Source organism: Hyperolius riggenbachi, chromosome 6, assembly GCF_040937935.1.
Source record: "Hyperolius riggenbachi isolate aHypRig1 chromosome 6, aHypRig1.pri, whole genome shotgun sequence".
NCBI classification, from domain to species: Eukaryota; Metazoa; Chordata; class Amphibia; order Anura; family Hyperoliidae; genus Hyperolius; species Hyperolius riggenbachi.
The window spans coordinates 213,375,501-213,394,227 of NC_090651.1; the positions used below are offsets into that span (position 1 = coordinate 213,375,501).

Below are 18,727 nucleotides of genomic sequence, written 5' to 3' on the forward strand. Positions count from 1 at the left end.
GCAGGTGGATATAACATTGGGGATTCGGGAACTTTCAGAGAGGTGGTGGGTAGAGTTTTCAAGTAGCTTTTAAACTGGCACACAGTATAGTGAATGTATAAGTGGAACCTTGGTTTGCAAGCATAATTCATTCAGGAACCATGCTTGTAATCCAAAGCATTCTTATATCAAAGCAAATTTCCCCATAAGAATTAATGGAAACCCGGTTGTTTTGTTCCACAATCCAAAAACAGTTATGGTAAAATAGTATAAAATAAAAATGTAAACAAAGATGCAAGTACCTTCTGCATTAGAATGCAAATCAAACTAAACACCGTACTGACAGAATTGCTATCTGTTGGCTCACCCAACCTTTTTTTTTAGTGTGGCTTTAACAAGGAACTTATCCATTGACAGTTGCTTTTGCCTACTTTTGAGGATGATATGGAATTGTGACTTTGCATAATCTCTACACTCAGATTAAGTACAATTAAGTACAATCCTGCAGCACCAAAGGGAGAAGAACTATCGGCTCAGGTGTGATGACGTGACGCTTGTATACTTTTTTTTTGCATATATATATATATATATATATATATATATATATATATATATATATATATACATATGTTGCGTTGCGTGCATAAAAAAAGGGCACCAGGAAAAAAGGGCCCAGCTGTATAATAAAATGGCATCGGTGGATAACGAAATCTTAATAACAATAAACATCGTTGTCGAACTTGGTTAACGATAAATACTGTCTTAAAAACAGACAGGAGATAATAACAATAAGATATTGATGTTAAAAATCGTTACGTAATTTAATAATACAGCTTAACCCAAACCTACTCTCACACAGAACCCTCCCCTGGTGGTGCCTAAAACTAACCACTCCCCTAGTGACTCCTAACCCTACCCCCCCCCCCCGGCTGGTGTCTAACCTTAACACCCCCCCCCCTCCCATGGTGCCTAATTCTAACCAACCCCTGGTGGTGCCTAACCCTAACCCCCCCCCCCCGTGTTGCCTAAAACTAAACACTGCCTGGGTGGTGGCTAACCCTAACCACTCCCCCTGATGGTGCCTAACCCTAACCACTCCCTCTGGAGAAACCCTTTTACACATAGAAACGATATTATCTTTGATAATGTAAAATCTGTAAATACAAACTAAATAATATAACAAAACGATAACGTTAATAAACAATATTATTAGTATAATCGTGCTACAAGCTCATAGCCCCATTGGATGTAGAAACTTCCAGATGATCACCAGAATAGTCCATCCACGACCACTGTGTCAGACACTTAAAAAGACAAAAAGAATTCCATAGGGTAGTATTGTAGATACTCGGAAATCCCCTTCACCAATTATACACCAGATTCCACTCCCCGCTTACAGGTACCCAGTGAGTGATAGGCACCTCCCCCACTTAGCCCGCACTCACCCAGTTAACCTCTCAAACAAGAGGTGTATAAGCGCTCAAGGGGGTAAACACCTGGTTCTGCAAGCAGCCTTGTCTTTGGAAGGGATCCGTTACAGACCTCAATCAGATCCAAAACACTAAGGCTCAAACAAGTTGCATATAGTGAAGTACAGTTGAATACATTCATAAAGGCAAGCGGTATTACACTTACAAACATCGGAGCTAGGCAAGCATATCACAGGTAGTGTTCCCGGGACACCGCTCCCAATGTATCCACCTCCGTTATTCCAAGTAAGCCTGGCTGCGCTGCCACAAGCAAATCACACTCCTCATGCCTCTCCACGCTCCACTCTACGCGTTGCAAGCTTCTAAAACAATAACATATTTCAAAACTTTTAATGTTCTAATGTTGTTAACGATATTTATCGGGCACCCTTTTTTCTGCTTTCTTTGTCGTATTTAAACGATAATTGCATTAAAATCTATCTTTTCGTCCACCCTTAACCGGCGCCCTTTTTTTCTGCTTGTATATCGCGTCAAAATTTCACAAAAATGTTTGCTTGCATTGCAAAGTGCTCTTAAACAAAGTTACTCTTAATCCAAGGTTTTACTGTACTTCACCTCCATACCCCCATATAAAATGTATCTCTGTATTGATAATAAGGGCTTCTGACCCACAGATATTTCTTATTGCACTGTTTAACTTATGAATTCATACACACATGAAAATGCTTCTTTATGGAGTCATTACCACTTAACAGTGACTCCCCCCCCCCCCCCCCCCCCCCACACACACACACACACACTTTGTGCATTAGGATCCTGCTGAACAATGTGCAGAGTTGGTAGAAATAAAAAGTTGTCCTGCCTGTGTCCAGCCTGTAGCCCTAATCTGTTTCCAGCCTACTTCTACCTGCCTGCTTTGTAGGGATCCATCCTCTTTGGTAATGCCACCTCCCTTGTCTTCCTTGCTCCTGGCTCCCTCCTCACTGCTGTACAACTACAAGCTAGTTTCTGAAATAACTCTAAAGTTCATTAGAAAAAAAACAACTGTCTGGGACTCAACTGTGGTGCTTGGAAAATATTCCTTACTAATCTGTGGAGAATCATGGCAAAACTGCACAACGTTTTGGGCTACATCTTCCATTTATCAAGTGCAAATTTGCTTTTGTTAATGCACTATATAAGGTAAGGAATGTTTTCTAAGCATCAAACTTGAGTACCAGACATTTTATTTATTGTGCTTTTGATATAGACGTCCAATGTGGATCTACCACATGGTGGCTGTTGCTGATCCTTTCTGCTTTGTTTATAGGATTGCGATACAGGTGGTCCGTTATAACAGACTGCATACTCTGTACAATAAGGTCACAAGGAGGGAGGTTGGACAGCTACACATACTGGGTAGAGCCTTACAAAACAAGCAGGTAGATGTGGGTTGAAGATGGGGTGAGGCTATGGGTTTGCTACACAGCAAGATGGCGTTTCAGGACTACCATCTCTGCACATTGCTCAGCAGGGGAGAAAGGGCACAAAGGGGACTGAGTGGAATACCTGCAGAGGGAGCATGCACACACAGTATATGAAGTCTGGTGACACATACTCATACACCTCCTGTGTGTATTGTTGTGACTGGGTTGTCTGCTATAGAGCTTTCAGAAAGTCATCTACACTAGATGTTGTCTAAATATAGAGCCAATTATCCTACTATGCTTTCATTCAATGAAACTGGCCTGGATCTGGATATATTCTAATTGTCTGCTTTTTAGATGACAAAGTTACCAGCGTACGTACAAAAAGGGCGCCTGGACAAAAAGGGCGCGGGGTGTAAACTCTAAATAATAATTAATCATTAATAGGGTTTATAAATATAGTGTGCTATATTTCGTTTACAAATAATGTTTAACAAAATTATAAATCATTAAATAATGTTTATGAAATCGGAAATTGTGAAAACGTTAATCTTCCCTGTTTCAAAAGTTAAACTTATAATTACGTTTATAAAAAAACCAATAATATATGTTTAATTGTTATAATTGTATATTATTGTGAATAACCGTCATTTATGGTTTGTTGTTATAATAAAATTTGAAAATATTGTTTATAAAGATGATATAAATATAACTACGTTCGTAATAAATGTTGTAATACATTAGTAATTATTACTAAAATTTTACTAAAACTATACCTAAGCCTACTCTTACACAGAACCCTACCTGTACCTGTCCCTAACCCCTAGACTCCCCTGTTGGTGCCTAAACCTAAGACCCCCCTGTTGGTGCCTAAACCTAAGACCCCCCTGTTGGTGCCTAAACCTAAGACCCCCCTGTTGGTGCCTAAACCTAAGACCCCCCTGTTGGTGCCTAAACCTAAGACCCCCCTGTTGGTGCCTAAACCTAAGACCCCCCTGTTGGTGCCTAAACCTAAGACCCCCCTGTTGGTGCCTAAACCTAAGACCCCCCCTGTTGGTGCCTAAGTAACCCTCCCTGTACCTACCCCTAACCCCTAGACCCCCCTCTTGGTGCCTAAACCTAGGACCCCCCTGTTGGTGCCTAAACCTAAGACCCCCCTGTTAATGCCTAAACCTAAAACCCCCCTGTTGGTGCCTAAACCTAAGACCCCCCTGTTAGTGCCTAAACCTAAGACCCCCCCCTGTTGTTGCCTAAGTACCCCTCCCTGTACCTACCCCTAACCCCTAGACCCCCCTATTGGTGCCTAAACCTAAGACCCCCCTGTTGGTGCCTAAACCTAAGACCCCCCTTTATTATGTGGATAATAATGTTTTACTAATTGTGGATTCAAAAAAAATTTTGCAATTTACGTTACGTACTGATCGCTTTATTTTGTGAATAATAATGTTTTACAAACAGTAAGAGATAAAACTTTAAATAATGTTTTAATTATTTAAATAAGATAAATATGTTTATTATTTTCATAAACGTTATTCGGCACGGGTGCATTTTATAAACGTAAATCACCACAAGTTCAGTTATAAATCATTAAACATCGCCGGGCGCCGTTTGTAAACTTTATTTAGCTCCTGGCGCCGTTTATAAACTTTATTTAGCTCCGGCGCCCTTTTTTCCTACTCGGCGCCCATTAAACGCTATTTATTATGGGAGTGAATGGCGGCGCCCTTTTTGTCCACTAGCGGCATGCGCCCTTTTTTCCCAGCTCCAAGTTACCAAGCCCTTGTTTGCATTATATCCGATTCAGACTTTCGCAGTTATGGTGGTAACACAATGAGGACCTTTTTTTTCTTAAATAAATTCAGAACAGCTTGGATTTATTTGAAAACGTTCGCTCTTGAAGAGCATCCACACCATTGCAATTGCATGACTAATTCATTAACTTTTCTAGAACCTCCACTATGGACTAATGTGATCCAGATAACAGTTGCAAGCCTTTGCCACTTATAAGAAAACAGTTTTGCAATACATCACTTATAAAGACCAGAGGTGCTATAGAGGCCAATAGTCTGAAAATAGATCCAATAATTCAGCTGTACATCTTGAACTTCTTAAATATAGCCCAAATATACAGTGTGTATACACACACACACACACACACACACACACACACACACACACACACACACACACACACACACACAGGGCCGGCGCTACCATTAAGGCAAAGTAGGCAGCTGCCCCAGGGCCCCAGAGCTTGTAGGGGCCCCCAGTGGCTACAAGAGGAAAAAAAATTTTCAAAATCGGCCTTATAGTTTTTGAGAAAATCGATTTTAAAGTTTCAAAGGAAAAAAAAACACATTTAAAACCTGCCGACTTTAATGGTTAATAGCAAATCCACCTTAAATGCTAGAAACCCTAAATTTGCAGAGTATGTTAAGGAGATCATTAGGAATAAGAGGAAAAAACAATTTTTCAAAAAGACCTTATAGTTTTTGAGAAAATCGATTTTAAAGTTTCGAAGGATAAAAAGTATACTTTTAAATGCGGTAAATGTCACTTTTAGTAGCAAACCTAACAGTAGTGTAATTTTACATGCATCAAATGAAAGCGCAATAAATTTCCTGACGGGGTTTCCAGGGGGTCTATACGCAGCCGCAGCGCTTTGGCCAGGGATCGCTATACAGCCGCAATATGGCTGTATGAAGATCCCTGGCATTTTTTCCTATCTTCCCAATTTTTTTTTTTTATGTTTAGAGTGTGGGAATTTAAAAAAAAATTATAGGGTCCCCCCTCCTGAAACTTTTTAACCCCTTGTCCCCCATGCAGGCTGGGATAGCCAGAATGTGGAGCTCCGACTGATTGGGGCTTCACACCCTGACTATACCAGCTGCAAAAAAGGTCCCTTAATGCCGATTTTTGTTCCGGGGTATATGTTGGGGGGGCCCCCCAGGTTTATTTTGCCCTGGGGCCCCATTGTTGCTTAAACCGGCCCTGCACACACACACACACACACACACACACACCAGACTGGCTAACGCAGTTTGATAAAGGGCTAGGAAGGCCGAAACAGCAGCATGTCATTGCTGTCAATTATTGCATGAAATAAAGAGCTATATTTACTTTAAAGAGAACCTGGACTGAAAATTAAAAGTCAAAATAAACATACACACGTCATACTTACCTCTTGTGTAGTGTACTCATCAATCACTTTCTCCTCTCCTGCACCTTGTTTGTCCACTGTCATTAATAGAATTCTCTGTCCTCCATTTTGAAAATGGCCATTACCGGAAAACAGCTTCCTGGTCAGCATACTGTTAAACTGAAATATTGCCCACTTGAGCCATAGGGAAACATGGACATTACCTTGCACATTCAGTTGTAACTGACAGCAGCTTATATATAACTGACAGCAACTGGTATATTTCAATTCTGACAAAATATTGTCAGAACTGGAAGGGATCACTGTAAGAAGAAAATGGTGAGCTTCTGAGAGGAAGAGTTGCAGTACGGTAAGGCACTGCATGCAGTGTGTTACCGGTAAACATGTGCATTAACAGTAGAAGTGAAGCATAATTTTAATTGACTGTATGTTTCACTGTATACAACGCAACGAGGCTGTAACGTGTGGTAGTACTTTTTTGTTCCATTGCATTGCATTCCTGTTATACACGGAATGCAATGCAACATCCCACTGTGAACATTGCCTTACAGTCCTTCAGAGGCCTCACAATCTAATCCCTACCATAGTCACATACTGTATACATCATAGTCTAGGGCTAATTTAGGGGGAAGCCAATTAACTTATCCGTTGTAGGGATGTCAGAGGAAACCGGAGTGCCCAGAGGAACCCCACGCATACAAAGGGAGAACAGACAAACTCCATGCAAATAGTGCCCTGGCTGATTTTCAAACTGGGGACCCAGCACTGCAAGAGCGGTATTCATTGCACCACTGTGCTGTCCAACGGTACATCCAAAACCATTGTTATATAGCACAGATGTAGCCTGTAGTCTGCTATCTGTAATATGGCTATGTTAAATAGTGCTCTCTGATGCAACAATTCTTGGCTCATATAACAATTATATTTTATACATCTTTTTCTCACCATACTTAGCAATACAGAAAAGAGCAGCTGATTGCTGGCAATACAAAACAATATTTCTTCCTGTTTGAAATGAGACGTATTAAGTATTCTCTTGTGTTTTCCACTTAACACAGACATGGCTACAACTTTGTGGTGACCGTTCCTGCTGGTGCCAGTAATCTGGATGTGAGACAACGTGGGTATAAAGGTTTAATCAGTGATGACAACTACTTAGCAGTGAAGAATGCCCAGGGTCGGTACCTGCTGAATGGCAATTACATTGTGTCTACTGTGGAGCGTGACATTCCTGTACGTGGCAGTATGTTGAAATACAGTGGGACAGGGACTGCAGTGGAGGCACTGCAGGCAGTCAATTCCATACAAGAGCCCTTGACCATAGAGGTGCTATGTGTTGGTAAAATGACCCCACCTCGACTAAGGTATCATTTTTACATCCCCAAAGAAAAGAGAGACACTGGACTAATTATAAGTAACAGCCTGGCTGCTCTGCCACCACCACCTCCACGGCCCAAACCACAATCTCAGTGGACTACCGGTAACTGGGGAGATTGTTCAGTCTCCTGTGGTGATGGACAGCAGACTCGAACAGTGGAATGTCGTGACCCCTGGGAACAGATGGCATCAGACTGCCGCACCGCTCTACGCCCACCAGAAATAAGGACCTGTGGAGACCCATGCCCCATGTGGGAGGCTGGAGAGTGGGCAAGCTGTTCAAAGACCTGTGGCAGAGGCTTTAAGAGGAGACAGCTGAGGTGCAGTGCAGGTGGAGGAGTAACATTACCTAGAGAGCACTGTAAGTTAAAAAGGAAGCCTCAGGAGCTGGACTTTTGTATCCTTCAGCCATGTTAATGCAGGGGAAGGGAAAATGACTTACTAGTGACCAATAGAGTGTTCCACTCCCAGGCCTGCATTCAGCACGGAACAAAGAAGAAATGCCAAAATCCAGCATCCCCTTAAAGGGAGTGCCACGTCCATTGACCAAAGAACCTACTGTCACATTCTCCAGCCAAAGGCAAATGACAGCGATACTAAATAAGGGACAATTGAAGTCTAATGCTTTGCACTTTCTCTTAGTGTGTAATGTATGTGTTATTCGTGTAATGTAATTTCTGTGTGTTGAAGCTGGAAGTCTATATATATATAAAGTATAGATGCAGATTGCATGCTAAAAAGTGCATTTCTGAAGGCATTTATCAGGGTGTGCTACCATGTCTGCCACCTGCGAGTAATAGTATTGGAGATTGGGTGCTACTATTGATTGGATCTCTGAAATACAGCTTTCTAAACATATTGGGTTACCTGATTAGGAAACCGCTTTTATTTCAGTGAACTGCAATAGCCAGTAAGTAGCATTACTGATGCGCCAGATGTTCTACTACTACAAGGTTTACAAACTCCAGCTCTGTAGTAAAGTCCACAGATGAATTGGTGAAGTTATAGTTCCTCCTTGTGTTCTGTTGGTTGAATTTTAGGAAATCTCTAATCCGCTATCTTCAGATATCCCAGTCCTGTCAGCCTATAAGTCAGTAAGTAAGATGTCTGTAATTCAGAGCACTCTGCTATCCCATTTATAAAACAGTATTAGAGCTACAGGGATTTCGGAGGTCTCAGATTCAACAACTGTCAGTTTTGTTGGATGCAAAGAGGAATAGAGCTAGAAAGAAGGACATTGCCAAGTCAATGCAGGTATTAATACCACCAACATCTCTAGAGTCACCTAACATGCAGCCAAGATGGTCAAACGCTGGCTCAAGGCTGTGACAGTTCAGAGAAGACACAGCAACATGAACAGATATATTGGGATTTATACATATGCATCAGAAAATAACTAGATATTGTTTTGCCACATTTTGCTTACTGATTTAAAATTTTACGTTTTCACAGTTCACACAGTATTGACATGACAGTTTTGTATGTCATAAATATAAAAATCACGCAATATATCCGGGAAACCTTTCCACAGCTTTCAGGAAGGTACCCCTCTACGTTCCTTTAGCTAAAATGGTGATTTAAATCCAGATTACACTTTTTTCTTTAGTTAATCATTTTCAAAACCTTATTTTTATCTTTAGAATAATAATTTGGAAGCAAGGGGCAAAATATCCAGAGTGACGTTATCAACAGGTACAATTGTCAGAATCAATATCTACCATGGGAGGGAAATTGTGAAATAGAAATGTTAATATTTGATAGGTAGATCTCTAAGTGAGATGCAGCACAGAAAATGCCTGTCAGTCTGACAGCAGGTCTTAATGAAATGTATGACGCTTGTAAAGAGTCAACATACCTTTTTAATCACTGTGAGACTATTAGATCATAAATTTTAACATTGCACAATTCAGGCCAAAGAAAAAACAAGAAGGTGAAGGTCCCATGATGTTCTCTGAGATTCCAGTAACATGTGTCTGCCATTTCCTGTCCATGTATGAGATGTGTATATTTTCCTAGCAGAGCCCTATGCTGACTATGGGGCTCAACAAACCTCCTGGTGAATCTACCTCTGTGTATCTCCATGAAGGGGTGATGGAGAGGGGAGGGGCTTAAAACGTGACTGCAAGAGTGTGACTGCTGAAACGAGCGCCCTCTGTCTGTCATATTATTTTGTCTTTTCATTGATGTACATAGTTAAATAGGTGCTAAAGCAGAGCTGTTCTTCCAGGGTCCTTGGCACAAACTGTACAGTAACCAGGACCACATGACGCACAATTTTCTATTCATTACATAAATGCAAGTCAGGCAGTAACCTGTTTGTGATAGAGTGGATTTGTGGCTTCTGCAAATGGTGCAATACATTTTAACAACAGGTGTTTTATCTAAAATGTACTGCACTAGAAACACAGAGTTTTTGTTATTCATATGTGTCGGATACTGACCCTCATGTAAGCTATGTAGCAACCCAAACACTAATGTCAAGTATTTAACCTGGATCTTCATTTTAACGCATTACCTAATCATAAAGTTTATCCTACTTCTGAACCTGATTTCTAATGGTCATCTTACTTCAGCACTGCTCAATTCTCAGGCCTCAAAATTAACTTTTGTCATTTATCACAACTCTCAGAGCCCTAAATCTTAAACAGGCAATTCGAACACATAATGTTGCACCAAGAATTTTGTGCACCCAGAATTCAATGCTGTTTTGTTATTCAGAAAAATGGCAGTGAAAAATACCGAGTGAGTTTGGGATGCACACCAAGTGCCTCATACACTTCATAATACATTAAGTAATTCATTGGTCTGGACTGTGTAAATGATTACATTTTACATTGCAATAATTCATTTAAAAAAAAGGGACATGCCTAAAACACGTTCCATGGTGCCTGCAAGCAACTGCATAGTGCTCAAATCATTTTCTGTGTACTTGAGGAGCTCCTCCTGGTGCATTTGAACAAAAGTACTTAATGTTTCCCAGTTTAGAGACAAACAATGTTTCCCAGTTTAGAGACAAACTGTATCCCATGTGAAGCTAATGGTGGCCATAGATGGTACAATTTTTCATTTTTTTCGATTAGATAATTTAGTTTGATTATTCCGTTAGATCGAATATAAAGATTTTTCCAGCATGTCTGATCTAATTTTTCTCGAAAAAAACGGGATAATTGTTTGAATTTTTTTGATTGAAAAAAAAAATATTTTCAACTTTCATTCGATTCGATCATTTAGATCGAAAAAACAGGATAGTCGAACATTTTTATTGTACCCTGTATGGCCACCATTAGTCACACTCGCTTACCAGTCTAGTTTCAGATTTTATGTAGCCAGTACAATCTCTGGGATAACAGTTAATGGGTGGAATCCAAGTCATGAGAGGCAAAGCTCTCTTATCACGACTGCAGTTGATTTTACAGAGAGACACTTCAGGTCATAGAAATGGAGTACAGGAGTATCCTAAATATTTCCTGACATCACAAGTTGCTGTACTGTAGCAGTATTGTTAGTCTGGTCATGTTTCATTAGTGACAGGTTCACTTTAATGATCAGTTATGAAGGAGAGTTGTGTTTGTTGTAGAGCCCTTGGCTGTACAGCACTCTGTCTGATTAAATAATATGTACTGTTATGTCAGATTGCCCTACTCTGAAGACATTACAAAATAAAACATGCCAATAAACACTGTTTATATGCGGAGATAAGATCAGATCCACCTATTGGATGTTATTTCTGGCAGAGGGTTGATTGTATGTTTTTTTTTTTTTTTTGTATTATGTGTGTTTGTACTTTTTGTTATTTTTTTATACAGACAAGCCAAAGTACAGGCTGTATGTATATATGTATGTATGTATACTGTGTATACTCTCTATAGGCATGTACAAAGTGAAATAAACATGTACAGATCAAGGACAACCCTTGGTATATGTACTATACAAGCTTGCTGTTTCTGAGTTATTTCTCTCTAATCTCATTTGACTGATTGCAGAGCCATGTCAAAAAGCTTTGTAGCTGTAACGGGTTGATACGCAGTCATTGCTAATGTGGTGAAATGTATCTGCTAACAACTATGGCACACTAGAGCTGTAGCAACAAGTCATGTAAATGCTCTGTATTTGTTGGCACATTGGATAAGATAAGATGCAATTGTGTAGTTACAGAGTTGTTACAGCTGCTAAAAATGCCTGGTACACACCATTCAATTTTCCATCCGATCAACAGGTCTAATTAATAATTTCCGACAAGTCTGATCGATTTTCTAATTACTTTTGCACAAAATAGATTGGAAACCTGATTGGGCCTATCAGAAAATGTTGATTTGACCTGTCGATCTGATGGAAAATTGCATGGTGTGTACCAGGCATTAACCTCCTGTGTGACACGTTCCTACGAAATACATTTTACAGAGGTTAGATCTGACCATAGGAAGATTGCCAAAACTTGTACTATGTAGATGCATGCTGTGATGGATGAAGGTTTTTATGCATGTAATGGCCCGTACTCACGGGCTGCAGAAGTGGCCTGTCGCCAGCACACGTGAGCGTGCTAGCGACAGGCCGGCGACAGCTTCTCTCCAGGTCCCTCCGCGTACACACGCGGAAGAGGGACCAGCGGCGAGACGGAAGCTGTCGCCGACGTTCCTCCTCCCCCCACCGGAAGCTTCATTCACCTCTATGGAGGTTGCTGTCGCTAGTCCGCGTACTCACGCGGACTAGCGACAGTTGCGGCGGAGGTGCGGCGGCGACTGTTGCCATGTGATTGAAACTTTCAATCGCATGGTGACAAGAGCGGCGGGCGACAATTCGGGGTGCGCGCGCGTGCGGCGGCCCATACTCACGGGCGACCTGTCGCCGCAACACGCGCGCGCCGCGTGTTGCGGCGACAAATGTCACTCGTGAGTATGGGCCATCAGAGCAGTAGATAGCATCAGCAGGGTTGCTGCTTGGCCCAGATGAACCAAGTGGCCACTTGGGGCCTCACCCACAGCAAAAGCCTCTCATGCTGCCAGGACAGCCCTGTCTATATGGCTGCCCCTGACTCCCTGTCACTCACACACAGACCTCAGATCAGTGGCAATGTGAATAGAGGGGAGACCGGTGCAGTAATTATAGAGTACATGTCAGATGTGGAAGTGACGTCATTGCTCACTTCCTGAATTTAAAGTGTGCAGCATGATTACTGTGTGCTACTCTCCTCTCCTTAGGTTGCCTCTCTTCTGGCTACTTATAATGGGGGGGGGGGACACCTTGGCTACAAATGGGGGGGTGGCTGCCTATACTGAAGGGACATCTTGGCTATCTATTCGGGCAGAGGGTGGCTATCTATACTGGGGACACACCTTTGGCTACCTATACTGGGGGTGGCTACCTATATTGGTGGATGCCTATGGCTATTTAAACTTGGGGTGGCTACCTATACTGGGGGGATACCTTGGCTATTTAAACTTGGGGTGGCTACCTATACTGGGGGGATACCTTTTGCTACCTATACCAGGAGGCTGCTATCTATTTTTTGGGGAGCACCTTTGGCTGCCTATTATGATAGAAGAACTGTACTATCTAAAAATTGGTTGAAAATGTCATATCCGTAAATTCCCCTGCAAGCTCTAGTGGGTATTTGTGGCCAGTAGCAAAGCCATTAGGCAAGGCCAGAAAACCCTGTCTCATTGGTATTGTTCACACACATTGACAGGTTAGCATTTCTCTGCTAAGCTCCCCCTCCAATTCCCATGATAGAAACAAGAGTGCTCAGCAGATGGTATCTCCCAATAGCAGCTGGATGATTTCTGCACATCTGTCCACCCATACATGTCTGGGGAAAGCAAAAGCAATTGGCTGAAGAAAAAACTTTAATATCAAAAATCCAGCCAGGCTTATTGCCAGGTTTCGCAAGAGAGATCAGTTTGTGTTATTTGTTGCCATCTATTCAGACCAAAAAACGTGTCCGTTCTCTATGATCAGCAGATTGGGAGATCACCCAAGACCATAGACATATAACTAAGTGAATGCCTTCCCTCTGGGAAACCTTGATTAGCAAGCTTTTATTGAAAAAAAAAATCCTTCCCAAACCGTGACAGGCACATATACTGAATCACAGACCCCAGCCTTACACGACCAGATTTTGTGCTCTGCCATGGTGCAGAGGTTGGAATGTGACATCACCAAGAGATATGCCAGCACTTTTAGTACAAGTAAATACAAGTAATGTAAGGTAATGTAAGGTCTTGGAAAAGTAGATTGCTATCGCGAAAAATTGTAAAATTTAAAATACATGTAAATATATACAAATAAGAAGTATGTTTCCAGCTGAGTAAAATGAGCCATACATTACTTTTCTCCTATGTTGCTGTCACTTACAATAGGCAGTAGAAATCGTACAGAATTGACAGGTTTTGGACTAGTCCATCTCTTCATGGGGGATTCTCAGCAAGGCTTTTATCCTTTATAAAGACATTCCCTGAAAAGGATTTATACAAAGATGCTGGACAGCTTCCCTTCTCAATGCACACCTTTTTAGAAGTTGGACAGGGCAACTGCCATTCACTAAGTGCTGTTGAAAATAAGCAAAACCCTGAGAATCCCCATGAGAAAGTGTGCTAGTCCAAAACCTGTTGGTTCTGTCAGATTTCTACTACCTACTGTAAGTGACAGCAACATAGGAGAACTGTAATTTACGGCTCATTTTACTCTGGAAGAAACTTACTTATTATTTGTCTGTGTTGACATGTATTTTAAAAGGTATGATTTTCGTGATAGTGGTACAGTGGCACAGTTTGACCGTAACCTTACACTTTAATTTTATAGACTGAATTTAGGGCTGATTACCTGCATAAAAAAGTTAAAAAGTTGCTCTCTACAGGACAGGGCAAAATACAGGGAAAATCCCTCCACACAAGGTGGCGTGGAACTAACACTTATGTTTTAGAGGCGCTAATATAAACTAAAATACTTTAGTTCACAAAGAGGAGGTGAATGTGGTCTTACCGCCTCTCCGGGAAAAACACTCAAAGATGAGACTGTATCTTTAATAGTCCAAAAACCAACTCTCATACATTTCTCAGGACTAGGTTCCTGCATCAGGCAAAAAGGAAGTAAAATCTAAAGAAGAGCCGTAGGCAAGCCCAGCACTGCAATGATGTATGCTCAATCTGGTAAAGAACAAGCTCTTCCAAATATTGATCATTTACTTGGATTACCATCCAATGGTTGATTGGTATATTGACTGAAATTCAATAAGGAGCACCCAATTTTTAAATAAGTTTTTGCTTGTAAAATTGAATGTTTAATCTATTAACATCTGATAGTGTAAGCAACTGTATGTTTTTTCTCTCATGTGCAGCTTTCTCTGACAGAACTGGCCATGAAGTAGCAATGCTTAATGGCAGCTGTGAAGTTGGGGAGGGGCTGTCATTTTCCACAGACGGCACTACTATTGGACAAAGGCAAGTGGGATAGCTACATGGGCAATAAAGAGCAAAAATATGTTTTTTTTATTGTACAACTAGCAGACCTAAGCCCGTTTTAAAGCGGGCTCTGGGCCACCCTCACATCCTGTCTCCCCTCCCGCCCGTGTACACCGCAGCCCATACTCCGACTGTGCATGCCCGCACTCGCACCGCACCCCCACACACACCGGCCCCCTGGCCCCACCCTCCTCCTGTCCCCACGGCCGCCCATGCTGCAGATGCGCAGTACCGCAAAAGCATGGACAGGAGGGGATGCAGCGACACAGGCAAATTATTATCGAGGATATTCCTGACTATTGTTCTGTCTTGTAGAACCATAAATGAACAGGAAGAATTGGTAGTTCAAGTTCAGTCCCTGTGCAATGGGTAAAGCAGATACTTACTTCTTCATGATGTGGCTAGCACTCTGGAGTATTTCCTTTTTGGTATTATATGACCAAGAAATGTTTTTGCACACATACTGACAGTAAGGAGCAATGGCAATACTAGAGGATGGGGACAGTGGCTCAGTGGTATATGCCTGGGAATGGTTTGGAAGGGCAGCTGGTTCCTGAAAGCAAGCATGATATCATCACACTTGTGAACAGTTTTCACGTGGCCCTAGCCATAACCTGCAATAGTTAATGTATAACTATAAAAAATGCATTTGTTGTGGCCTAGAAGTTTTTGGTACAGGTTGTTGTCTGGGCAGCATTCCAATTTTTCATAATAAACCAGCTGAAAAGTAGCCAGCGCTAAATTCTGTGCCATGAAAGGTGTGAAGCCCCCCTTCCTTTTTTATAACTCTCACAGCTGTTCTGACCTTCTAAAATTGCTTTTAGTCCAGAGATCTGCAGCTTTCAGTAAAAAACATCTAGTAAGAACTCTACACTGCACACAACAGCTTTTGGTTTTCACTAATGTGATTTGACTAATTCAAAGAAAACACCCAACATAAACCTTTCTATAATGTTTTGTTTAATAGCTAAACTCTGAATACGGTATATTAAAATATAACCCAAAGATGTGCATATGGTGCAAAATTTGCCTAAATACAGCTAAGTCTCAATACAGAGGAGGGGCTGGTGGTCCTCTTTTAAATATTACCTGTTTACTTAGTTTTACAATAAACATACAAAACCATCATATCAAACCACTGCAGAATCTTCATCTTCACATTATGAAGTTGGATATCAAAGCAACCAAAAACAGAATTATTTGCAACAAACAATACAAAGTAATTTTAAAGGGATTCAGATGTGCGTGCAGGCTCCACTACCCTAAGGGCCCGTTTCCAAGATTGCGGTGCGGAATCGCCGCATATCACCGGTGACAAAATCGCATGCGGATGCGATTCTGCATGCGTTTTTTGCCGCGATTTCGCATGCGATTTCGCATAGGCAGGGTATATGCGATTTTAACCATGTCACTGCCTGTGTCAATTTACATTATTTTCAATGTGAAATCGCACACGAAATCGCGGGAAAAAACGCATGCAAAAACGCATGCGATTTCCCTATTAAATACATTGCCTGCGAATCGCCTGCATTCCACACACAGGCAAATTCTGCAGGGACTACCGTGCAGAAAAATCCCGCACAGAAAAACGCAAATGAAAACTGACAAGTGGAAACAGTCCCATCCACTTGTATTGCTTATGCGAATCCGCATGCGTTGTCTGCGTGCGGATTCGTGCTAGTGGAAACGGGCCCTAAAGGCTCATACACACGTGGAACTTTTCTGCGCGACCAACCGGACGACATGACAAACCATAAGACCAAGCAATTGCACAACTTGTATTTTCTGCACAACAACCAACTGAACAACCAACTCATTTGCACATTGCGCACATGCATGTGAACGACAGACTGCACAATATGGCCCATTCAAAACAGGCACAAGGCATTCAGACGACTTGTAAACACGTGGTCAATTGCACAATATCAGATCAGCAGTCGTGTGAGTTGAACTGCCTGCTGGATTGGGCAAACTGCCTGTTATCAATTGCTCGTCTAGTCGGTTGTCACATGTTCACACGCTATTGTCCAGCAGACCACGTTTGGACGATAGTTGGGTGGAAATATTGCATGTGTGTACGAGCCTTAAGACAAACTATAATCAAGGATAAACAAAGCCATATTAAAATATTTAGAACATAAAGATTAGTCTGTTGCCACAAAGAGATTATTTGCACTTCTATACCAGATGAAGTTGATGTAGTAGTGGATTGGACATCCCATTAGGATCCAATGCACATGGATACCGTAAGTAGTGTTGCTCAAATACCCCTTTTCAAAATTCGAGTTAGGTCGAATTCGAATAGTAAATTATTCAAGATCAGTCGAATATTCGAGTCGAATAATTTTTACTATTCGATTCGACCTCGGAATTCTAGCTCACTATTCGAGTCGGTATTCGAGCTCATTATTCGAGCTGACTATTCGAAATGGCCTTAAATAGCTTCCAACACTTGTTTTGAGGGTGAATGATGCAAGAAACCTCTTTTTTTCCAAGTAACAACAGCAAGTGATTATGTGGGGATGTTCCTTTAAAAAAAAAAAGTTGAAAAGAGAAGTTGTGTCCAGAAATTTGTTCAGTACTGTATATACTTCTTCTTCTTCTTCTTTATCTTCTATATCTTCTTCTTCTTCTTCTATATCTTCTTCTTCTATATCTTCTTCTTCTATATATTCTTCTATATCTTCTTCTTCTTTTATATTGTCGTCTTCTTCTTCTTCTTCTTCTTCTTCATCTTCTTCATCATCATCTTCTTCTTCTTCATCTTCTTTTTCTTCATCTTCTTCATCTTCTTCTTCATCTTCTTCTTCATCTTCTTCTTCATCTTCTTCATCTTCTTCATCTTCTTCTTCTTCTTCTTCTTCATCTTCTTCATCTTCAACTTCTTCATCTTCTTCTTCTTCATCTTCTTCATCTTCTTCTTCTTCTTCTTCTTCTTCATCTTCTTCATCTTCAACTTCTTCATCTTCTTCTTCTTCTTCATCTTCTTCATCTTCTTCATCTTCTTCTTCATCTTCTTCTTCTTCTTCATCATCTTCTTCTTCTTCATCTTCTTCATCTTCATCTTCTTCATCTTCTTCATCTTCTTCTTCTTCTTCTTCATCTTCTTCTTCTTCTTCATCATCTTCTTCTTCTTCATCTTCTTCATCTTCTTCATCTTCTTCATCTTCATCTTCTTCATCTTCTTCATCTTCTTCTTCTTCATCATCTTCATCTTCTTCTTCATCTTCTTCTTCTTCATCATCTTCATCTTCTTCTTCTTCATCTTCTTCTTCTTCATCTTCATCTTCTTCATCTTCTTCATCTTCATCTTCTTCATCTTCTTCATCTTCTTCTTCTTCTTCTTCATCTTCTTCTCCTTCTTCTTCTTCTTCTTCTTCTTCTTCATCTTCTTCTTCTTCTTCTTCATCTTCTTCTTCTTCATCTTCTTCATCTTCTTCTATATCGTCTTCTTCTTCACTTATTTCTCTTTTCAAATTTTTTTTTTTAAAGAAATGCAGCTATTTTTGAGCGTAACAAATAGCTGGTGGCGCACGCATGTTGGAAGCGCCATTGTATGTGCTCCCTGGCAGTGGAAACACACAGACAGCAGGAGGTAAATTCAGCAGCAGGAGGAGGAGGATGAGTGTGTGGCAGCAGGCAGTCAATGAGGCAGGCAGCGTGACATAATAGCCCTGGTACCTAGCGGTGATACCAGGGCTGTAAATAAACACAGCAGGCAGGAGGTCCCAGACAGCGGTCGTGTAGCCCACATTGTGTCCAATACACAACTGGGACAACACAGTTTTCAACCCGGGCACCTCAGAAAAATTAAACCTTTTTTTTTTTTTTATGGTTTTGTAGTTTTGTTTTTACAACAAATTACACAGACAGATATAGCTATTTTTTGATGTAATAGCTGGTGGCAGAGTGGCAGCA

General features: G+C 41.1%; 1 protein-coding gene across 1 annotated transcript in view; it reads left to right on the forward strand.

Moving 5' to 3' along the window:
- Window positions 1-11,289, forward strand: part of ADAMTS15 (ADAM metallopeptidase with thrombospondin type 1 motif 15) — a 109,895-nt gene extending 98,606 nt beyond the window's left edge. Inside the window, exon 8 of the mRNA XM_068240392.1 lies at window positions 7,034-11,289. Coding sequence (XP_068096493.1) covers window positions 7,034-7,769 — 736 coding nt within the window. The 3' untranslated portion in view covers window positions 7,770-11,289. The remainder of the gene's footprint in view (window positions 1-7,033) is intronic.
- Window positions 11,290-18,727: the final 7,438 nt, after the last annotated feature.